The following is a 24959-nucleotide window of genomic DNA, read 5'->3' as shown; positions in this document are numbered from 1 at the left end:
AATTCACTCTTTTTTGTCCCTCACTCCCATCACACGCAGGTGCCTCTGGGAATACCATGCTTTCAAAATAAACATCCCCAGGGTACAAACAATAACAATTGCGCCAAAATAATAAGACATAAAACGAAGGCTACAGTGATATGCAGAAACGTGTTTGCTGACTGTCCCTGCATCTTGATGAAAATGGAGGGCACAGGTATTACATGTTGTCCATATTTCCAGTATGCTCAAGGCCTTTGCTGAACAGCTCACTGCAATATGCAACTTCAACTGATTGTGGGTCATTTTCACACCAAAATCTGGATTAGCCAGAGGTGGTCCATACCCATCCACCAATTTATGGGAGAGTGCATTATGCTGCACATCTGAAGCTGTAAGTTGCAAACGTGGACTACTAAATTGCAAATGTGGACTACTGGCAGGGAGCTTCCGCAACAGCACTCCAGGGTGTACTCTGAGTGTTTGACTGGAGGCTTCCAGATGCTGCATTTCCTCTTAATTAACCATCAGCCGTGATTTCTACCTTCGAGGGGTCTCTGCACAGGGTGAGAGAGCCGCCACAGAAATGTGTTCAAATCAAACAAACATTCTGATGCCTTTCCTGTCTATCAGCATATTCTCAACAAAATCAGCATAGAGCAGGGTAATGCGGATTTTAAGGTTGGGCCTTACATATGAGAACATGCAAATGGGTAATCATGTTTATAGAAACTAGACCTTTTGCATCTTCTCAGATATGGGTTTAAATGAAGTAATGCAACCATCATAATATCCTATGACCAATTCCCTCCTTTTCTCAGTGTGTGCCGAATTGATATAAAAAAGGAGGAAAACACTACCCGATTTCATATTTGATTTAGATTTGACCACAAGGGAACAGTCAATGCACAGTGTCTGACAGACATTGTTTTTCCTCTTGTGCTGGCTGGCCTTAGAATACCAGAAAACTCTTCCGTAATTTCTTATTTTTTCTGATGAAAAGCTGATCACAACATAAGTCACAATAAACGAGGCAAGTATTGCACTGCGGTGATAAAAAAATAAAATAAAATTGAGACATTGTTTTCTGTTTTATTCAGACTTACTGACCTGCTACAACAGTATTGCATAGAGTATAAATGTGTCAAAATAAATTATATTACAGAACACAGAGTTTGTGGTCAGAACAAAATAAATGAACCAGACAGTGGTTGTGAGGCCGGTTGGACATACTGCACAATTCTCTAAAGATGTTGGATGTGGCTTATGGTAGAGAAATTAACATTAAATTCTCTGGCAACAGCTCTGGTGGACATTCCTGCAGTCAGCATGCCAAATACATGCTCCCTCAAAACTTGACATCTGTTGCAATGTGTTGTGATAAAACTGCACATTTTAATGGCCTTTAATTGTCCCCAGAACAAGGTACATGTGTGTAATGATCATGCCATTTAATCAGCTTCTTGATGTGCCACACCTGTTAGGTAGATGGCTACTGCCCCCCTCCCCTTGCACAGTCTCGGGGAGCACATACACTATATACACTCACACAAAAGTATGCAGACACCTATTCAAATGATTGAATTTGTCCATTTCAGCCACACCCGTTGCTGACAGGTGTATAAAATCGAGCACACCGCCATGCAATCTCCATAGACAAACATCGACAGTAGAACTTTACTTCTGTAGGAAAATAAAAGGCATGTGATGGATCAGAAATTGTGGAATATAATTACTGTCAACATAAAATATTGTAATATAATTATAAATACAGTTTATATAACCTATGTAAAATATATATATATATAAACAGACCATAATGTCAACATTTTTGTTTTCTTTGAAAGCTGTGAGTGCAATTAGATATAGATATGATACAATATCAGTACATGTTGCATATTCAACTTGTGTAAGTCCTATCAACTGATTTCAGCCAATTGTGGCTGACTGCATTGATTGACTGGAATGTTGGCAATTCATTTGAAACATTTATGGAATCATTATTTTTAAAAATTGTCTGGCCAGCTAGCAAACATACAGTGCAGATAAATTCTCCAAATTCATTAGCTTACAAAATATCTTATCTCAACACTGGAAAACAATGTTTGACCAACTCCCTGACCAAAACGGCTGACTTTTATCTCATAAGATGGTTCATGTCCCTTTTAGTATAGACCCAGTCAGTATTAGATCATCACGACCCTACGCGCCTGTGCGGAAAACAACCTGTGGTTACCTAGGTTACCCCATTGGCTCACAGCAAAAATGTAACCTTTTTCAAACGCATGCTTTAGTCCATTACAAAACATTTGATTAACAGGTCTAAAGATGACTTTTCAACATCGCCTGCTCCCTAGCATTCTCACTACTTAGAAAAACTATTGTAGGGCTTCCCTCATGTACCTTTTCATGACTATGCTAGTATTGTTGTCTCTACCTTTTTGCCCTTTTGTGCTGCTGCCATGTGTTGCTACCGTGTTGTCATGTGCTGCTGCCATGCTGTCTCTTGTCCTACATCTTTTTTTATCCCAGCCCCTGTCCCCGCAGGATGACTTTTGGTAGACCGTCATTGTAAATAGGAATTTGTTCTTAACTGACTTGCCTAGTTAAATAAAGGTTAAATAAAATAAATAGCCACGAGTGCTAGCTAGCTACCGACCAGAACATTAAGCTTGCCAAGACCAACACCACAAAACAAGTAGACTATACAGCTACAAGTAGTGAGTGGAGTTCCAAACAGACTGTATTAAACCAGTTAAATGTCTTACATGTGATGAAATGTTTTCCACACACACAGCTACGTGTAGCCTACTTGGACACCGTGTCCCCACATTTCCCACACGAATAGCCTGAAACCACAAGGCTCTCCTGGCAGGCTCCATTTCCCTACGTTGGAGAATAGCCTGAAGCCACAAGGATCCATTTCCCTACGTTGGAGAATAGCCTGAAACCACAAGGCTCTCCTGGCAGGCTCTATTTCCCTACGTTGGAGAATAGCCTGAAGCCACAAGGCTCCATTTCCCTACGTTGGAGAATAGCCTGAAGCCATAGGGCTCTTCTGGCAGGCTCCATTTCAAACACGAATAGCCTGAAGCCACAAGGCTCTTCTGGCAGGCTCTATTTCCCTACGTTGGAGAATAGCCTGAAGCCACAAGGCTCTTCTGGCAGGTTCTATTTCCCTACGTTGGAGAATAGCCTGAAGCCACAAGGCTCTATTTCCCTACGTTGGAGAATAGCCTGAAGCCACAAGGCTTTTCTGGCAGGCTCCATTTCCCTAGGTTGGAGAATAGCCCGAATCCACACGGCTCTTCTGGCAGGTTCTATTTCCCTACGTTGGAGAATAGCCTGAAGCCACAAGGCTCCATTTCCCTACGTTGGAGAATAGCCTGAAGCCACAAGGCTCCATTTCCCTACGTTGGAGAAAAGCCTGAATCCACACGGCTCTTCTGGCAGGTTCTATTTCCCTACGTTGGAGAATAGCCTGAAGCCACAAGGCTCCATTTCCCTACGTTGGAGAAAAGCCTGAATCCACACGGCTCTTCTGGCAGGTTCTATTTCCCTACGTTGGAGAATAGCCTGAAGCCACAAGGCTCCATTTCCCTACGTTGGAGAATAGCCTGAATCCACACGGCTCTTCTGGCAGGTTCTATTTCCCTACGTTGGAGAATAGCCTGAAGCCACAAGGCTCCATTTCCCTACGTTGGAGAATAGCCTGAAGCCATAGGGCTCTTCTGGCAGGTTCTATTTCCCTACGTTGGAGAATAGCCTGAAGCCACAAGGCTCCATTTCCCTACGTTGGAGAATAGCCTGAAGCCATAGGGCTCTTCTGGCAGTCTCCATTTCCCACACAAATGACCTAAAGCCACAAGGCTCCATTTCCCTACGTTGGAGAATAGCCTGAAGCCATAGGGCTCTTCTGGCAGTCTCCATTTCCCACACAAATGACCTAAAGCCACAAGGCTCTTCTGGCAGGTTCTATTTCCCTACGTTGGAGAATAGCCTGAAGCCACAAGGCTCCATTTCCCTACGTTGGAGAATAGCCTGAAGCCATAGGGCTCTTCTGGCAGTCTCCATTTCCCACACAAATGACCTAAAGCCACAAGGCTCCATTTCCCTACGTTGGAGAATAGCCTGAAGCCATAGGGCTCTTCTGGCAGTCTCCATTTCCCACACAAATGACCTAAAGCCACAAGGCTCTTCTGGCAGGTTCTATTTCCATACGTTGGAGAATAGCCTGAAGCCACAAGGCTCCATTTCCCTACGTTGGAGAATAGCCTGAAGCCATAGGGCTCTTCTGGCAGTCTCCATTTCCCACACAAATGACCTAAAGCCACAAGGCTCTTCTGGCAGGCTCCATTTCCCTACGTTGGAGCATTGTGAAACAGAAGGTCTGGATTTTAGACACCACTAAATGCTTAAACGAATGCAGTCTAACAAAACACTGTTCCCAAGTAATCAATACAATGTCACCTTAAGATTCTCAAAACATATGAGTGACCAAACCGCAAACCAAATACTCAAAATCTTGTGCCGATTATATTTAGTTGTCCGCTACTATCTGATTAAAATGACCAAAATGGCTGGATAAGGCATCAATGTAAAGTCACAGTCGATAATTCTATGTTGAGACTCACATCCGGAAAAGGCATTCTCTTGGCGTAAAAATATGTGCAGTATTGACAATCAGAAGTTTATGTTAAAGGAACAAGACCAATCAGAACACAATATGTGAAGCTCTTTGAATAGTGAGACAGACAGCTGTTGTTTTAGAGAGAGGTAGTGTGAGGATTGAACAAGTCCCGGTCTATTTAATTAATTATTGATAAATTATTGCAATGCGCCAGAAATACATGGTGGAATCAATCCACAAAAATGTCCTTGTTACACAGGTCGTCCTCTTTGTCGAAGAATGCACTGGTGAATAACCATCCAGTATAACGTCTCAATGGTAACGCTTTGTGATTGTTGCTCTAGTCACTGCTTATTAAAAAGTAATCTTGTTAATGTAAAAGATGGCACCAACGGCCACCAGAAAAATGCATTCATCATACAGTAGAGGTATATCGGCCAAGTAATCATCAGTACTTATGAATAAATATACCAAGTTCTTTGTATAAAAATAGAGACTTAAAAAATAAATGAGTCATTCTTCCCACCACCTGCTCATAAAATGGGCAGCTGTGAAATGGAGCCAATCAGTCAGTCAGGAGCATACCAGGATCTCAATGATGTGGTCGAGGTCATTGAGATACCGCTGCAAGGTGATGCTAGAGGTGGTGCAGAATCCCTTGAGGTTGTCGTCATTCCCAAAGGAGGCTCTGCTGCTCCCCCTGGGAGGGGGGCAGCCCAGGACAAAGTCAGATGGGTCGTACATTGACGTGTCAATGTCCTCAAAGATGTCGTCCAGCTGCAGGTCCGTCAGGTAGCTGGTGGAGTTTGTAATTTCAAAGGATCCAAACAGCAGAAGCGGAGACTTTCCGTCGTCCTCCGACCACGGTCTCTCAGGGAGTCCTGTGCAGGCAGACTTTGTGTCATCTTCACAAAGCAGTGAGGGTGAGGACAGTGCGGCCACTAGGGTGGTGGGGGGCACATGCGGCAACTCTGGTGAATGGCGCAGTGCAGGAGGGGCTTGAGGCAGTGAGGAGGCTGGAGGGAGGGAATCCAGAGGGTGTGGGCCTCCCTCCTGCCTCATCTCCCGCTGAATCTGGTGCAGAGTGTTAGCCAGCAGCACCGAGCGGTGCAGGCTGGGCTCAGCTCGCCGCTGGCAGCTCTGGAGCTTGAAAAGGCACAGGTCCAGCACCAGCTGCCTCTGCTGAGGGTAGGGCATGTCCAGCACCGGGTCCTCGCATTCACTAAGCTTACGCTTCACCCCACAGCCCACCATGTACCTGTGGCGGGAACAAGAAGAGAAGGATGTCAGACAGGGCCTACAATTAACACCCGCCATCTGCGGGTAAATTTTGGCATTGTAAGATGTTTATTTCACCAGCCACGTTGGTGGATGGTCAAGGCGCCACAGTGCTTGCATTTGTGAATAAAATGTCAAGTATGATCACATTTAGTCAAAAATGCTGCAGTAGCGGTTTTCAAAGTACTGCCGTTAATTTACCAGCTATGAAACCTAAATCGCACAAAGTCAAAGGACTAGGAATCCCATATAGCCTATCCCACCTCGCACTGCAACACTGCCTAATCGTGGGCACCTAAAGAGCTGATGGAAAGAAGCATTTTCTTGGGCACAGGCATACAAGTTGGTGTAAATTACTTGAAACGAATTCTATTGAAGTGAGACTGTCCTTGTGTTTTGTCCATTTACATTGTTCGCAAGCCATTTTGTTTTTCAATGTTTGAGTTTCAACTGCTTAGGAAGAGAAGACAACGCTACTACTAGTCACACTCAATCTCACGGGCAGAAACATGACAAGTCACGTTACCACAGTAACCTCCCACCCTTAAAGGGGCAGGTGACCATTGTCTTGTGATATTTTGGTTAAAAGACTGGGGATCACAAAAAGTTATGAAATTAAACAATACCGCATTTCTTACTGGTAATACATTTGTTTTACAAAGCAAGCTGCATGCTCTTCTGTTTTTTGTTGTTGGGTGTAAGCAGGGGAAAAATATTTTGTCAGGTAACAAAGCTGAGTGGCTGGTAGCTTTTAAATCTAGCGTTTTCTTCTTAAAGACTGACTTATCCATCTCAATACTGAAGTGGCATGAGCACCATCTGTTGTCCTGGCTATTGAAAGAAATCATGAAAAGTGTGTTCTTTTGAATTGGGGCCCATCCTTCACTGATCGTCATTCTTTAAATAGCCATCTCTGCAGTGAGGTTCTCTTGTGGAATGGTCTTGAGTGGCATAGGCCCATTGTATTCTCCTTTTGTGCTTTCAGTGGCATGTTCGGAAGAAATAATCTGAAGGGTGTGCTTGCAATGTTCTCCACAGAAATATTCAGGAAGAACATTGTCAGATTTAAGTAAGTTAATGTGAAGGGCTCTGCAACAACATACATCTGTCCCCGAATAAAGAATCTTGGTCGACCAAGAGTCGTCTGTTCTTTCAACCAATCGATTGGTGAAAATGTTTAAACTAGGGATTTCACAATATATCGGTGAACATATCGGAATCGCCCGATATTAGCTCAAAATGCCAACATCGGTATCGGGACGAGGTCTAGTTTAACAACGATGTGCAAAACCGATGTCAAACCTGATGTGCATACCTATATAACGTAATGACGCCACATAAAATGTTGAGCTACACGAGCAAATCAGCATTCCTAACATAGTCCACAATGTCTGCTGTGTGTAACGAGCAGTCATTTGAAAGAGTAAGACATTTCAGTGAGACAACTCAAAGGCGAAATCTAACGCGAAGATAATGGAATTCATTGCCCTTGACAAATCAATCGTTCCGTCGTGGGTGATGTTGGCTTTTGCCGACTGGTCGAGCACCGGTACACACACTGCAATTAGCTTCAAAACATACTATGGAACGCCGTTTGGGTCTTTTCGTGTCAAAAAAGATACACCTCAAATAACACTAATTGACGAGTCAAATAACACTATTTGACACATTAACCTGTTGGGGCTAGGGGGCAGTATTTTCACGGCCGGATGAAAAACGTACCCAATTTAAAACAGGTTACTACTCTGGCCCAGAAAATAGAATATACATATTAGTAGTACACTCTGAAGTTTCTAAAACTGTTTGAATGGTGTCTGTGACTATAACAGAACTCATATGGCAGGCAAAAAAACTGAGAAAAATTGAATCAGGAAGTGGGGGAAATTAGAAATTTAGTTTTTCCTTTTGAATCCCTTGAAAAACTACAGTGACATAGGATTTACGTTGCACCTCCTAACTCTTCCATTGGCTGTCAACAAACTTTAGGAACTGGTTTCATCCGTCACCTGTTATCGGGCAGAAAATTGTGGCTCAGTCAATCACTGGCCAGTCTGAGGACAGGTGTCTTATGACGCACGTGCACGTGACTTTGTTGTTTTCTATTTTTCTTCTGGGATGAATACCTATTGCCCGGTTATAAAATTATCGCAATTTTACGTTAAAAAATACCCTAAAGGATTGATTGTAAACATCGTTTGACGTGTTTCTACAAAGGGTAATGAAACTTTTGACCATTTCGTCTATGGATTTGCATCCACGCCACATGGCATTGTAAAGTGTTTTGGATGGGTCAACAAAACGGACGTATTTGGACATAAATGATGGACTTTGCAGAACAAACAAACATTTCTTGTGGAAGTGGGTGCCCTTCCGAGTGCATTCCGCCGAAGATCAGCAAAGGTAAGAAAATATTTCAAACATATTTTTAGAGATTTGTCGACGCCGTGGTTGTAGGCTAACTGTATAGCTTAGGTTTCAATGCTAAGTTCTGTACTCAGAATATTGAACAATGTGCTTTTTCCGTAAAGTTATTTTGAAATCTGACAAAGTGGTTGCCTAAAGGAGTAGATTATCTCTAATTCTTTAAATAATTGTTATAAATTTTGTCAGCGTTTGAGTTCTTCTGTAAATGTGCCTATTCACCGGAAGTTATGGGGAGAAAACGTTTTCTGAACGTCATGCGCCAATGTATATATTGGGTTTTTGGATATAAATATGAACTTGATCGAACAAAAAATGCATGTATTGTCTAACATGATGTCCTAAGAGTGTCATCTGATGAAGATTGTCAAAGGTTAGTGATTCATTTTAGCTGTATATCTGGTTTTGTGACGGCTATCCGTGCTTGGAAAAATGCTTTTTTTTTGCTCATGTGCTATCCGAAAATAATCTAATGTTTTGCTTTCACCGTAAAGCCTTTTTGAAATCGGACAATGTGATTGGATTAACGAGTAGAGTATCTTTAAAATGCTGTATAATACTTTAATTTTTAGATTTTTTTTTTTGAATTTCGCGCCGTGCTCTCTCACCGGTTGTTGTCCAACCAATCCCGTTAACCGTATTTTAGCTCGAAGGGGTCCTCTAGAGGTTAAATAAGCTTTTAATTTGACACCTCAAATAACACAGTTCTATTATAGAATGTTGTGTGTTCTGAATGTGCAAGCCAAGTGCCACCACTATTATCTGTAGCACTGTCAAAGCTGTACAAAAAAAGTCTGCAAACAAGCAAACACCAGCCATGAACGATGTGTTTACAAAACCGCGTTGGTAATAAAGCATTATTTGTTTGACCACAACTTCTGGGGTAGCTAGCTAGCTTTAGCTTGGTACCTAGCTAGCACCAATACAACCAGCTTGCAAACAATGACCAGTAGAAACTGCAGTCATTTTCATTAGCAATGATTTAGGAATCCTTGTGACTAAGTATTAACTAGGTTGTCGCCAATTGAAATTGAACTTCAGTTCATGAAAATAAATAGCTAGCCAGCTACTTAACCCTGTTGCCCAAAGATAACGTTATAAGTAGCCAGCTAGCTAGTGAGGCTCGACAGGACTATGAAGCTAGCCACAATAAGTATTAGGCACAATAGTGGAATTTGCTTTTTGCATTCAAATAAAAAGTACCTCTTTGAAAGTGAGGCAGAATGTTACAATTGGTGCAATCATGACATATTTACACTAGATAATGTTAAACAAGTTCAGAATGTGAAGCAATTAAATGGGGTATCAATCTACTCAATACCAACAATATTGTTTCCCAATGTCCTCAGAGTTATCAGACTCCAAAAGCATCCACTCAGTATTGTTTTTTCTCTGGAATAGTGTTCAATACACATAGGTTGACAATAAATGATGTGGCTCAATTCACAGTTGTTTGAGTCCAGCAATAAGAATGTTCTCTGGGTGTCACTAAGTAGACTGATACCTATGGATTGTGGATCAATGACATGGGGTAAGGCTGTACAGTGAAATAACTATGCCCCCAATGCAATTCTAAAGTATAACATCCAGTGTGATTTCAACAGATTTGTCAAATGATTGTCTTTTGTTGATTTTATACAATATTCCAACATCGTTTAGCATGATCTATTCAATTATGGAATAATTATATTTACAGTGGGGGGGGGGGAAAGTATTTGATCCCCTGCTGATTTTGTACGTTTGCCCACTTACAAAGAAATGATCAGTCTATACTTTTAATAGTAGGTTTATTTGAACAGTGAGAGACAGAATAGCAAATAAATCCAGAAAAACGCATGTCAAAAATGTTATAAAATGATTTCCATTTTAATGAGGGAAATAAGTATTTGACCCCTCTGCAAAACATGACTTAGTACTTGGTGGCAAAACCCTTGTTGGCAATCAGAGGTCAGACGTTTCTTGTAGTTGGCCACCAGGTTTGCACACATCTCAGGAGGGATTTTGTCCCACTCCTCTTTGCAGATCTTCTCCAAGTCATTAAGGTTTCGAGGCTGACGTTTGGCAACTCGAACCTTCAGCTCCCTCCACAGATTTTCTATGGGATTAAGGTCTGGAGACTGGCTAGGCCACTCCAGGACCTTAATGTGCTTCTTCTTGAGCCACTCCTTTGTTGCCTTGCCCGTGTGTTTTGGGTCATTGTCATGCTGGAATACCCATCCACGACCCATTTTCAATGCCCTGGCTGAGGGATGGAGGTTCTCACCCAAGATTTGACGGTACATGGCCCCGTCCATCGTCCCTTTTATGCGGTGAAGATGTCCTGTCCCCTTAACAGAAAAAACACCCCCAAAGCATAATGTTTCCACCTCCATGTTTGACGGTGGAGATGGTGTTCTTGGGGTCATAGGCAGAATTCCTCCTCCAAACACGGCGAGTTGAGTTGATGCCAAAGAGCTCCATTTTGGTCTCATCTGACAACAACACTTTCACCCAGTTGTCCTCTGAATCATTCAGATGTTCATTGGCAAACTTCAGACGGGCATGTATATGTATTCTTGAGCAGGGGGACCTTGCGGGCGCTGCAGGATTTCAGTCCTTCACGGCATAGTGGGTTACCAATTGTTTTCTTGGTGACTATGGTCCCAGCTGCCTTGAGATCCTTGACAAGATCCTCCCGTGTAGTTCTGGGCTGATTCCTCACCATTCTCATGATCATTGCAACTCCACGAGGTGAGATCTTGCATGGAGCCCCAGGCTGAGGGAGATTGACAGTTCTTTTGTGTTTCTTCCATTTGCGAATAATCGCACCAAATGTTGTCACCTTCTCACCAAGCTGCTTGGCGATGGTCTTGTAGCCCATTCCAGTCTTGTGTAGGTCTACAATCTTGTCCCTGACATCCTTGGAGAGCTCTTTGGTCTTGGCCATGGAGGAGAGTTTGGAATCTGATTGATTGATTGCTTCTGTGGACAGGTATCTTTTATACAGGTTACAAACTGAGATTAGGAGCACTCCCTTTAAGAGTGTGCTCCTAATCTCAGCTCGTTACCTGTATAAAAGACACCTGGGAGCCAGAAATCTTTCTGATTGAGAGGGGGTCAAATACTTATTTCCCTCATTAAAAAGCAAATCAATTTATAACATTTCTGACATGCGTTTTTCTGGATATTTTTGTTGTCATTGTGTCTCTCACTGTTCAAATCAACCTACCATTAAAATTAGACTGATCCTTTCTTTGTCAGTGGGCAAACATTCAAAATCAGCAGGGGATCAAATACTTTTCCCCCACTGTATTTGCATCACTGTCAATGACATACTTGTATTCATTTTTTATTTGACCTTTATTTAACTAGACAAGTCAGTTAAGAACAAATTCTTATTTTCAAAGACGGCCTAGGAACAGTGGGTTAACTGCCTTGTTCAGGGGCAGAACGACAGATTTTCACCTTGTCAGCTCGGGATTCGATCTTGCAATCTTTCGGTTACTAGTCCAACGCTCTAACCACTAGGCTACCTGCCGCTGAAGGCTAACCGCAAAGTCCACTATTGTGGCTAATCCTTATTGTGGCTAGCTTCACAGATGGGTCCGACCACCATTAATCAAATAAGAACTGTCTTGTAAATTAGGGTTATTTTAGATAGCTAGGTGTTTACTATAGTTACTGAAACAGATGTCGTTTTGCTATGTTTTTGGGGAAGAACTACATTGTTTGCATCCATGAGCTAGCTAGCTTTTTTACGACCAGCACTGTAGGTGCGCGAGACAACTTTACCAGCATCATTGCATACTTGGATGAATCGTTGTGACATATGAAATACGAATGTGTGTAATCAATGTGTAATAAATAGGTTATATTATTGTGACGTGCAGTCATTCAGGTCCTGATTGGTCAACAAGCTTATTTGACGAGTCAAAGTGTTATTTGACATGCAAAGACTCAAACAGCGATCTATAGTATGAGAAATCCTGGTTGAGAATGAAAGGACTGAACAAATGAACAAAACAGCTCAGCAAGTGAAATAAGTAGGTTTTGATTATGTGTATTTCCCACTGTAAAGCATGGAGGTGGTGTTATGGTGTGTGGGGTGCTTTGCTGGTGACACATACTTAACCAGCATGGCTACCTACCACACTATTCTGCAGCGATACGCCATCCCGTCTAGTTTGGGCTTAGTGGGACTATCATTTGTTTTTCAAAAGGACAATGACGCAACACACCTCCAGGCTATGTAAGGGCTAGTTTACCAAGGAGAGTGATGAAGAGCTGCATCAGATGACCTGGCCTCCCCAATCCCCCGACCTCAACCAAATTGAGATGGTTTGGGATGAGTCAGACCGCAGAGTGAAGGAAAAGCAGCCAAAAAGTGCTCAGCATATGTGGGAACTCCTTCAAGACTGTTTGAAAAGCATTCCAGGTGAAGCTGGTAGATTGAACGCCAAGAGTGTGTAAAGCTGTCATCACGGCAAAGGGTGGCTTTTTGAAGAATCTCAAATAGATTTTGATTTGTTTAAACACTTCTTTGGTTACTACATGATTCCATGTGTTACTTCATTGTTTTGATGTCTTCACTATTATTCTACAATGTAGAACATAGTAAAAACCAAAAGAAAAACCCTTGCATGAGTAGATGTTCTAAAACTTTTGACCAGTAGTGTACATGCACAGATCAAATAGGCTACATCACATGTATAACACCCATATTAAGGGTTACCTCAGTAGTTGGATGAGTGAAAATGTCCCTTCTGCTCCTTGACTGAATTCATTCAAAATGCATTGTTGTTGCTATCCTTGTGAGGCAATCCAGGTGTGCATTGGTCAGTCAGTTTCTCTTATACAATATTCATTGTTGAAAATGTTGCTTCACATGAATAAGTGCTGACAAAAAATGATGTCCACACTGCTTCAGAAGTGGGTACCCTGTGTCTGGCACAAGGCTCCAGAAATGGTTAACACCTGATCTGAGATCACCTTGCATTGTGTCATTTGCCTGCAGCTCCACTATCTCACTCTCTATTCCAGCACAGTCAGGACAGAGGGCTATGATGACTGGGGTCAGAGATAACACTGGCACATGAAAGGGCTTCTCAATTAAGTTAAACTCCTTGTACTCCATGATATCCTTGAATCTTGACTGAAACGCCAACTTCAACTCTTCCAACACAGGCACAAATGCATCATAGCTAAAATGTTGCAGTATGTCTGGGTTGGATGTGGTGACTGCTCTGGCTCCTCTCTCCCCTTGCTTGCAACAAATTTACAGATGAGGGAGAGAGAGAGAAATCTTTCCAAAACTCTGCCACAAGACAGCCATCTCACCCAATTGTGAAATATCAAGTCGCCGCATTCTGTCTGGTATTCCTCCATCAACTCTCGGAATTGCCGGTGATTCAGTGCCCTCGCAATAATGTTAACCATGCGCACGACTTGCTGCATCACATTCTCTAAGTCAGTCTGAGGTTAGCCACAAGTACTTCCTGATGAATGATACGTAACAAATTTGGGAATATCCTCTCTCTCATCAGGTCTTATGAGTCCCTTCTCCTACCCTTGCATGTTTGGAGTGCCGTCAGTGCACACAGATGCCAGATTTGACCAGTCAATATTATTAAATCAGCAGAAAATGTAACAAGAGATTTCAGAATATCTTCTCGTTTGTCCCTGAAGGGGCAGTAAACATTAAGGTTCCTCTATACGACTCATTTTGAGTGAAGCGAAACCAAACACATAATTGGGCAATGTCACTCAGATCAGTGCTTTCGTCAAGCGCAATACTAAAACACTGCACCAAGTATGTCAGTAATCAGTTCCTTATTGATGTCCTCGCCGATGTCTTCTATGCATCTTGCTATGGTTGAGTCAGAGTTGCAGTCCCTTAATTTGCTTTAAAATAGCTTCCTTGTTTGTGAAACCAGCATACAATATTTCGGCTGTGGCCAAAAAACCTTATTTGACAAACTCCGCGTCTGTGAAGGCCTACTTGTTTCTCACGAGTATCAAGCAATTTCATATGTTGCCTCTGTCTTTTTCTCTGCAACAGTGCAAGATCTGTCCATCATTTGTTGTTGTCCTTTGAGCTGTCCTTTGAGTTGTGTTATTTTGTTGTTTCTGAAGTTGCTTTGTGGCAGATATGTTTTGTCAAAGTGGGCATAGTGTGACTGGAAATGTCGCTCTAAATTTGCTTGTTTAAAACAATTGACTTGCCTTCTGGCAAATAAGACAAGGTGAGCTAGTCCCATCATGCAGTACAAAAAAATACTTGTCTGTCCATTTCTCTTGGAACGTTGTGTTCTTGAATCGACTGTATCTTTCTCTTAGCCACCGGAGCCATGTTAGCCATCTGCATTTCCCTGCCGCCATCTTTCTGATTCTCCGGAGGTTGTTCGTTCATATCCGTCATGTTGTTCTCCAGCAGTTGCGTTCTATTTCGGTAAAACTTTCTATTTCGGCCTTTGTTCAACAGCTGTGCTACACTGTCATCTATCTGCCGTTCGGGGAACAATAGCTACTTTTTTCCCCTCACTGTATTTGATCCCCTGCTGATTTTGTATGTTTGCCCACTGACAAAGAAATGATCAGTCTATAATTTTAATAGTAGATTTATTTGAACAGTGAGAGACAGAATAACAAAATCCAGAAAAAACACATGTCAAAAATTGATTTGCATTTTAATGAGGGAAATAAGTATTTGACCCCCCTCTCAATCAGAAAGATTTCTGGCTCCGAGGTGTCTTTTATACAGGTAACGAGCTGAGAATAGGAGCACACTCTTAAAGGGAGTGCTCCTAATCTGTTTGTTACCTGTATAAAAACAACTGTCCACAGAAGCAATCAATCAGATTCCAAACTCTCCACCATGGCCAAGACCAAAGAGCTCTCCAAGGATGTCAGGGACAAGATTGTAGACCTACACAAGGCTGGAATGGGCTACAAAACCATCGCCAAGCAGCTTGGTGAGAAGGTGACAACAGTTTGTGCGATTATTCGCAAACGGAAGAAACACAAATCTCCCTCGGTCTGGGGCTCCATGCAAGATCTCACCTCGTGGAGTTGCAATGATCATGAGAACGGTGAGGAATCAGCCCAGAACTACACGGGAGGATCTTGTCAATGATCTCAAGGCAGCTGGGACCATAGTCACCAAGAAAACAATTGGTAACACACTACGCCGTGAAGGACTGAAATCCTGCAGCGCCCGCAAGGTCCCCCTGCTCAAGAAAGCACATATACATGTCCGTCTGAAGTTTGCCAATGAACATCTGAATGATTCAGATGACAACTGGGTGAAAGTGTTGTGGTCAGATGAGACCAAAATGGAGCTCTTTGGCATCAACTAAACTCGCCGGGTTTGGAGGAGGAATGCTGCCTATGACCCCAAGAACACCATCTCCACCGTCAAACATGGAGGTGGAAACATTATGCTTTGGGGGTGTTTTTCTGCTAAGGGGACAGGACAACTTCACCGCATCAAAGGGACGATGGACGGGGCCATGTACCGTCAAATCTTGGGTGAGAACCTCCATCCCTCAGCCAGGGCATTGAAAATGGGTCGTGGATGGGTATTCCAGCATGACAATGACCCAAAACACACGGGCAAGGCAACAAAGGAGTGGCTCAAGAAGAAGCACATTAAGGTCCTGGAGTGGCCTAGCCAGTCTCCAGACCTTAATCCCATAGAAAATCTGTGGAGGGAGCTGAAGGTTCGAGTTGCCAAACGTCAGCCTCGAAACCTTAATGACTTGGAGAAGATCTGCAAAGAGGAGTGGGACAAAGTCCCTCCTGAGATGTGTGCAAACCTGGTGGCCAACTTCAAGAAACGTCTGACCTCTGATTGCCAACAAGGGTTTTGCCACCAAGTACTAAGTCATGTTGTGCAGAGGGGTCAAATACTTATTTCTCTCATTAAAATGCAAATCATTCTATAACATTTTTGACATGGGTTTTTCTGGATTTTTGTGTTGTTATTCTGTCTCTCACTGTTCAAATAAACCTACCATTAAAATTATAGACTGATCATTTCTTCGTCAGTGGGCAAACGTACAAAATCAGCAGGGGATCAAATACTTTTTTCCCCCCTGACTGTAATTGAATTTGATCAGTTTCGTCCAGATGCAATGTTTTCCTTACTGTCCTCCAAATCTATGCAGAGTGCATCGGAGTATAATTATTGTATTCCTGCATTGACAAGCATGAGCGGTCTTTCAATCACGCAGTCACGAGATGCGTTTGAGATCAAAGCGAGCCTAGCCGCTTTTGTTGACAATAATTGCGCGTGAGTTATTTGCCCAGTTATAGATCATTTTTGGTCAGCAATGAGAATCCTGGAAAGGTCATGGTGTGTGCGCATCACCTGCGTGTGTGCCAGTGGGCCGTTGCCAGAGGAGAGACATTTGCGCAGTAGGTAAAATAATGATAAACACACTAACTAGCCAATTGAAAACGTGTAGTTTAGCTGGGTCTCTCACTAGTTGTAACTATTAGCTTGCAATAACCATCGAATTAATGTCCCGTGGAAATCTAATTAGCATAATACAAAATCCCCATAAAAATGTCTATTTAAAACTAGAGAGATGTGCTTGTTTTTTTTTTTGCATGGGCTGCATCCCAAACCGCCGATATCGGCTTTCCACATCTGCGGTGAAAGGTGGCAGAGCTACAGCAGTGTTTTTCAGACCATGAGGCATCCCAAAAATCGGTCTGTAGCATGCAAACAGTTTGGGCTACACATTCATTTTACCCCTCTGTGGAAAGGTGATTCTCTCACGAACATGTGGGTTTTTCTCAAGTCTTGCCTGATCTGTTTTTCCATGTATGAATCTGTTACTCAATGCGTTAAGGCCAAACTCAATGTTAGAAATAAAAAAGTATATTTTTTGATACCTAAAGGGTCCTAAAATTCCAAATCAAACAGCTAAATTATCCCTGGTATGATCTGAAAACAATCCCATATATTAGTTTAGTAGAACCCCCCAGGCTTAAACTCTAGAGCAGCGGTCCCCAACCACCGGGCCGCGGGCACATTCGCTACCAGGCAGCACGGAAACGATAAATATTATTATTTTATTTTTAAATCAGTAAGATCGCTGGAGAACTTCTTCAGAAGGGGTAAGGGAGATAAAAGGCCCAACGACGATGCCGATAATGGAGAGACAGCAGAGGCCGAGATTGCAAACCAAAAAAATAAAAGCCTCATTCAATAGAAAATATGAGCCCTACCTAAAATATGGCTTTATTGCGACAGGTGACTCGCATGCTCCAAGCCCAGTGCATAGTGATGTGGAGATGGCCTATCCAGGGGGAGGTCGCATGCCAGAGTGTTTGAGTTACGAGAGCCGCTGCAGAGATTTTTCAAAAAGAGTCATCACTGGCAGCACATTTCAATGACGAGGAATGGGTTGCAAAAGTCGCTTACCTGTGAAACATATTCAACCTGCTCAATGAACTCAATCTGTCACTTCAGGGGAGAATGACAACTGTCTTCAAGTTGGCAGATAAAGTGGCTGCATTCAAAGCCAAACTGGAACTGTGGGGACGGCGAGTGAACAGGGGCATATTTGACATGTTCCAAACATTAGCGGGATTTTGGGAGAGACTGGGCCGTCTTTCTCCCAGCTGGTGCGCGATCACCAAGCGTCGCTGACAACGGAGTTCGAGCATTACTTCCCAACCACCAAAGACCCACGAAGTGCGAAGGAATTGATCCGCGACCCTTTTGTGAATGTCCCAGGTGAATCGTCCATGTCCGTGCAGGAAGATGATCAACTCCTTGAGGTTGCAAATGACAGTGGCCTTAAAAGTATGTTTGAGAACTTCATCTCAGCCGACCTTGTGGATTAAAATCAAGGCTGAATATCCTGAGATAGCCACAAAAACATTTCCAACATCCTATCTCTGCGAAGCGGGGTTTTCCGCAATGATGACAACAAAAACGAGTAGACTGGACATTAGGAACTGTCACTGTCTCCCATCACCCCAGATGGGACCGTCTTGTTGCCGGGAAACAAGCTCAGGGCTCCCACTGATTCAGCGTCATGGTGAGTTGCAATGTTTTTATTATATGGTCATTAGAGAAAAATACACACTTTGTTCTTAGAATATCATCACGGTAGAGCTACTTAAACTCAAATGTTATGAAAAAGCAGCTATACTAAACTTACAGGCCTAATCAATATTCCGGTTGTGTCTTGTCGTGTGACCCCCCCCCCCCCCCCCCCCTCATAGCAGTATTTTACTTTGTGGGGCGTCTTGCTCAAGGTCACAAAGGCAGGATATGTAATACATGGGATCAGAGACCAGCAGCTTTCCATGGTCAATACCAGTGGTAATAATTCTAAGTTATTGTGAAGTCTTTCCTTGCATCATACAACAATTTTCTACTTGTGTTGAACTGTATACCGAAACATCCAAAAAGGTTTGTACTAGACAGGTCTGGACATTAACGCTTGTACGCTTGCCCTGATGGACAGACGTGATCCTCTCAATCACGTGACTGAGAGGATCAGGTATGTCCATCAGTGCAGCCCAGATAGAACATTGAGAGACATTTCACTGGATGTATAAACGTGAAGCACCCGCTTGGCGTTTCCACTCACTGCCAAATATGCTCGTGAGAGGAAGCCCAGTGGCCGGCAGTGGGAGAAGATTAAACAAGATGGATTTTGGCTGACATTCAGTTAATTTCTCAATGAAACATTTGATTTCAATACAGATGTCAGTTCCCAAAATGAAGACATGTTACGAACAGAGTGGATTAAGTTTTGTAGACTTTACCCTTTGCACTCCGTTGGCAAAGGCAAATTGAGTTAATTGCACACTTCAGAGTAGGCGTTCCGTAACAGAAATATGCAAATGTTGGGATTGTTTATCTTTGGAGCCCCATGAAAATCAGCTAAAACAAGCACATTAACTCACACACACACTCCAATGAAATAATATGCATTCACCTGTACTGAAAATAGACCTAGGCTCCATCTTGATTCCCCCCCCCCTTTTTTTATTTACCTTTGAAATAAATTACCAGTGTTGTTTTGTAGATGGCCTTTACCAAAGTCAGATTGATTGGATGATTGTATTATTGATTTATTACATGCATACATGGCTGTCAATTTTTTTTTAACGATATTTAACTCAAAAGATGGCCACCGATGGAACAGAGCAGAGGTTGAGTCTGGATCAAGCGCCATTCTGTGACTTTAGTTATTAACACGCCTTTGTGGTACTGTTTTGGAATAGAGTATCGTGATACTAAAATTGGTATCGAAGTCAAATTTCCTGTATCATAACACTTGTTAATACACACGTAAAGTAAGTTGAGGCAACAAAGTTAGCTGAGACAAGCGAGTGAATGTCTCTCAGCCCTGGAGGCAACAGCTATACAACCAAGAGTGCGCAAGGAGGGGTGCAGGCTGTGGCGGAAAGTGGGAGGAGAAAAGAAAACAAGGAAGTGCAGTGGGGATATAAGTCCGGGGAGTGGAAGGAAGGGGAGAGGAGGCGGATACTATCAGAGTTATGAACAGTTAAGCGGACAGACTGCTCTGTCACTGGGTGGCAGAGCCACCCTGACGAGATGAGTCACATACATGAGGTAATAAGTTAGTCACTATGCAAGACACTGAGAAGCCCTCAGCTACTGATTTCGTTGGGGTTGAGCATATGGATCCAGAGTCAAGGGGGAAATAACTACCTGCAACATTTTACCTACATTCTGAAGTATCAGAATGACTTATTTTCTAAAGTATTTGGTCTTATACATCACTAAGGACACAAAGATGCTCACTTGATTAGCAAAAACGATCAATTAATTGTAACATGCCTCCTTTCAGAAAGGTCTGCCACTTCACTAATAGACACAGCATGAGATTATTACTTATGTGCATTGTTGTACAGTGAACAGTTGAGCTGGTCGGCAGATATTAGCCATTTACGGATGTATTTGTGTCAGCATTTATTAGACCGAAAAGGACCGAAATAAAATGCAGAGAAACACTGAACATTTATTTTTGCATTTCAATATTTGTCCTGAAGAGGGCACTCTTTACATGTCGATGAGCCAATATTGCAATGGCGCTCTACAGCAAGACTGGACACCAGGCTAGGGCTGGGCAATATGGAAAAAATATATCACATTATTATTCACATTTGACGGTATGACAGTTATTTTATGTTTCGAATAAATATCCTGAGTAGTTCCTGACTCTAGGGTGGAAACAAATTATACGTGATTTAAAACTGTTCAATCCAACTACCCCCCTCCCTTAAAGAAAATGCATATCCTGCACTTTAAAATAATTTTCACACTGCCACGCAGCATGATATAGGCAAACAAATCTAGGTCTAGTGAATTGAACTGTTGGAATCATGGAAATATAATGATTCATCTAATTCTATCGTTGAAATATAGTAGAATACGTTTCACATGACAAATGAGCAACACCTCTCCCCCATTTGACCTACCGTAATTTCCGGACTATTAAGCGCACCTGAATATAAGCCGCACCCACCGAATTAAAAAAATTTTTTTATTTTGAACATAAATAAGCCGCACATGTCTATAAGCCGCAGGTGCCTACCGGTACATTGAAACAAATGAACTTTACACAGGCTTTAACGAAACACGGCTTGTAACAAAAAATAAAAAATTAGCAGTAAGCTTTAGTTGTCTTTTTGCACTGAGTCAATTCCTCACGCTGCTGTTTCCAACGTCTTATCATTGACTCATTAAGACCAAGCTCCCGTGCAGCAGCTCTATTTCCTTTTCCAACAGCCAGATCAATCGCCTTCAACTTGAAAGCTGCATCATATGCATTTCTCCGTGTCTTTGCCATGATGAGGGTGACAAAATGACTACCGTAATCAGAATGATGGGAAGTTTGAGAGCGCTCGATTTAATCTAAACAGTAAACCAAAAAGTTGTTTGACCGTAACCCGTTCGGCAATTTCATTGGTCTAATGAAAGCTTCATGCCGCCAAAAATCTGAGCACGTCACAGAATGTTTTTTTTTGGAGAAAAAAAAAATTAAAGCGGGAAAAATCCATATATTAGCCGCGTCATTGTTTAAGCCGCGAGGTTCAAAGCCTGGGAACAAAGTTGCGGCTTATAGTCCGGAGGAAATTATGGTAGATATTTTGTGTGTATGCATTGATATGTAGGCTACCCGTGCATTTTTTAAAAATGTATGTAGTTCTGTACTTGAGCTGTTCTTGTCTATTGATGTTCTGTATTAGGGTGACTAACAAAATCTTGGTTTCAAAGATTTCAAACATGAAATCTTTAGACTTGCCATAACAAATGTCCTTTTTAGGTGTTTGTGAGCATTAAATTGTCAGTAAATGTTTTTAAATTAACACTTTCCAAAACAAGTCCTTAAAAATCTCATTACCACAACAGTCTAGACCATTAGGAAAGCTAATAATCAAAAAATAATAATAATTGAAAATGTTAGTCATGCAGTTACTTGAAACTCTGAAATAAATATAACATTTGACTGCTCTCTCATTACCGCAACATCTTCCACAATCTACAACCTAATATTTTTAGATATTTCATTGAAACCTGACATTTTCAAAATGATGTGGCAAACCTGAAAGAACATAACGTATAGATTCTGCACATGCATTTAAAAGCAATTTACCATTTTTCCATTCATTAAAATAACATTAAATGAACACCTGTTGCGGTAATGATACCTAGGTTTCAGAAATGAGGTTGACAATTTCTGTAATGATAATAAGTATACTAAGACTGAGGTATGATTAAAAACATGACATTTAATGTAGAAAATAAATGAGAGATTGAACTTGAATCCATGATTGTGCCAATCAAATTCATTTTGCAGTGCTTCAAAAGTAAATAACATACATAGGCCGAAAACATACAAAAACAGAGCAGGACATGTCATCGTCACTACACACACTGGCCTGGGGATGATGTTTCTATGACCCCAAGCTGGTGCAGCTTCTTTATCTTCAAGCCAAAGTTTCCATGCCTTTTGCCTTCCATGTTGACAATTACCTGCTTCCTCTTGGCCATCATCTCAAGTCTTTTCAGTCTTTTCTTTGGATTGATCATCTCTTTGGTCCTCTCCAGAAGCTTCTCTTCTGTGTAGTGCAACTTTGACCTAAATTTTGATAGTGTTTTCCTTCTTCTGTTCCTCTTTTTGGGTGATTCCTTTGGGGTAGATGTCTTCCTTGGTCCTGGTGTCTGGAAAGATGTCTCTCTTCTTTTAGGAGTTGATGGCAGGACATTTACCTGCTGAGGTGAGAATGGCTGTTCTCTTGGGGAGGTTGCATCTTCTTAATTTGCTTCTTGAACATGTTGAAGTGTATCATCTTCCTCGCTTGATAGTGTTATGTCCAATACAGCTTTTAGCTGTTTCTTTTTTCTGTAATTCCTGTGGAGTTGTCCCGCCACAGTTTCTTCTTTTCATGTTGCTTTGTCAGATATTGATTTTACAATTTTGCTTTCATTTTTGATATCTGAAAAAGGGAAGGAAGCATGACATGAAATGAGCATGTCTCAAAACATGGGAAAAATCTTACTGTTATGGACACATCATCCTATAGTAGAGACTGAATGGCTTACTGACCGTGTGTGCGTGTATCCTACAGTAGGGACCGAATGGCTTACAGACTGTGTCTGTGTGTGTACACATCCTATAGTAAGGACTGAATGGCTTAGACTGTGTGTGGACATCCTATAATACAAACTAAATGGCTTACTGATTGTGTGTGTGTTGGACGCGTCCGCGCTATTTGTAGACTTCCTAACACTGTAGGGTATTGACTTCCTATAGACACTGTACGAGGGCATATATAAAAATATAACTCTTGCTGTAACCTCTCCAACCCCTAACCTCTCTCTTTCCTTCCTTCTGTACTCTTCCAGCAGTTCTGGGTTGGTGTAAACTTTCTCAGAATTTTGTCAGCCTTCGCTAAAGCTTTATTTTTGTCACTTGCTGACTGTCTGCATTAAACAGGACATAAAGCAAAATACCAACAGTGAATAACTTAAATTAACAGTTCAATATAAATATTTAAAAATATAGTCTGATTAAAATTCTCTTTACCGAAATTCTCTCTACTGCAACTCGCCTTAAATTGCTGCGTTAAGTGAGAATGGTGCTGTGGAGGATGAGGAACATTAGCATGTTTTGCTAACAATAGAAAAGCCATGATGACTAAGCAAATTTGTAGTTGCACATAAGACATTAAGTATATTTTCATAGAAAATTATAAATCGAATGTTTTTCTAAATGTTAAAAACTACCTGTATCGGTAATGATAATCAATCACTGTTGTGTACGCAGTCTGACAAGAGAATGTTTAACTTTTAACTGGATTTTTTTTTTTTTTTTTTTTTCCTCACCTTTATTTAACCAGGTAGGCAAGTTGAGAACAAAGTTCTCATTTACAATTGCGACCTGGCCAAGATAAAGCAAAGCAGTTTGACACATACAACAACAAAGTTACACATTGAGTAAAACAAGCATACAGTCAATAATACAGTAGAAAAATAAGTCTATATACAATGTGAGCAAATGAGGTGAGATAAGGAAGGTAAAGGCAAAAAGGCCATTGTGCCAAAGTAAATACAATATAGCAAGTTAAACACTGGAATGATAGATTTGTAGTGGAAGAAAGTGCAAAGTAGAAATATAAATAATGGGGTGCAAAGGAGCAAAATAAATAAATAAATAAAATAAATACAGTAGGGGAAGAGGTAGTTGTTTGGGCTAAATTATAGATGGGCCATGTACAGGTGCAGTGATCTGTGAGCTGCTCTGACAGCTGGTGCTTGGTCATTGGCAGCAGAGAACCGGAAGGAGAGACGGCCAAAGGAGAAATTGGCTTTGGGGGTGACCAGAAAGATATACCTGCTGGAGCACGTGCTACAGGTGGGTGCTGCTATGGTGACCAGTGAGCGGAGATAAGGGGACTTTACCTAGCAGGGTCTTGTAGATGACCTGGAGCCAGTGGATTTGGCGACGAGTATGAAGCGAGGGCCAGCCAACGAGAGCGTACAGGTCGCAGTGGTGGGTAGTATATGGGGCTTTGGTGACAAAACAGATGGCAATGTGATAGACTGCATCCAGTTTATTGAGTAGGATATTGGAGGCTATTTTGTAAATGACATCGCCGAAGTCGAGGATCGGTAGGATGGTCAGTTTTACGAGGGTATGTTTGGCAGCATGAGTGAAGGATGCTTTGTTGCGAAATAGGAAGCCAATTCTAGATTTAACTTTGGATTGGAGATGTTTGATGTGAGTCTGGAAGGAGAGCTTACAGTCTAACCAGACACCTAGGTATTTGTAGTTGTCCACATATTCTAGGTCAGAACCGTCCAGAGTAGTGATGCTGGATGGGCGGGCAGGTGAAGGCAGCGATCGGTTGAAGAGCATGCATTTAGTTTTACTTGTATTTAAGAGCAGTTGGAGGCCACGGAAGGAGAGTTGTATGGCATTGAAGCTCGTCTGGAGGGTTGTTAATGGTTTCATGACCCAGGCGGCAGGTAGCCTAGTGATTAGAGCATTGAGCCAGTAACCGAAAGGTTGCTAGATCGAATCCCCGAGCTGACAAGGTAAAGATCTGTCGTTCTGCCCCTGAACAAGGCAGTTAACCCACTGTTCCTAGGCCGTCATTTAAAAAAAGAGTAGCT

General features: G+C 42.0%; 1 protein-coding gene across 1 annotated transcript in view; it reads right to left on the bottom strand.

Moving 5' to 3' along the window:
- Positions 1 to 1051: 1051 nt before the first annotated feature.
- LOC115195318 (SERTA domain-containing protein 2) overlaps positions 1052 to 24959 on the bottom strand; it is a 26527-nt gene continuing 2619 nt past the window's right edge. The window contains exon 2 of the mRNA XM_029755098.1: positions 1052 to 5867. Coding sequence (XP_029610958.1) covers positions 5183 to 5867 — 685 coding nt within the window. The 3' untranslated portion in view covers positions 1052 to 5182. The remainder of the gene's footprint in view (positions 5868 to 24959) is intronic.

This window comes from Salmo trutta, chromosome 1 (assembly GCF_901001165.1).
Source record: "Salmo trutta chromosome 1, fSalTru1.1, whole genome shotgun sequence".
In the NCBI taxonomy this organism is placed as follows: Eukaryota; Metazoa; Chordata; class Actinopteri; order Salmoniformes; family Salmonidae; genus Salmo; species Salmo trutta.
This window is presented reverse-complemented; position numbering and strand designations above follow the sequence as displayed.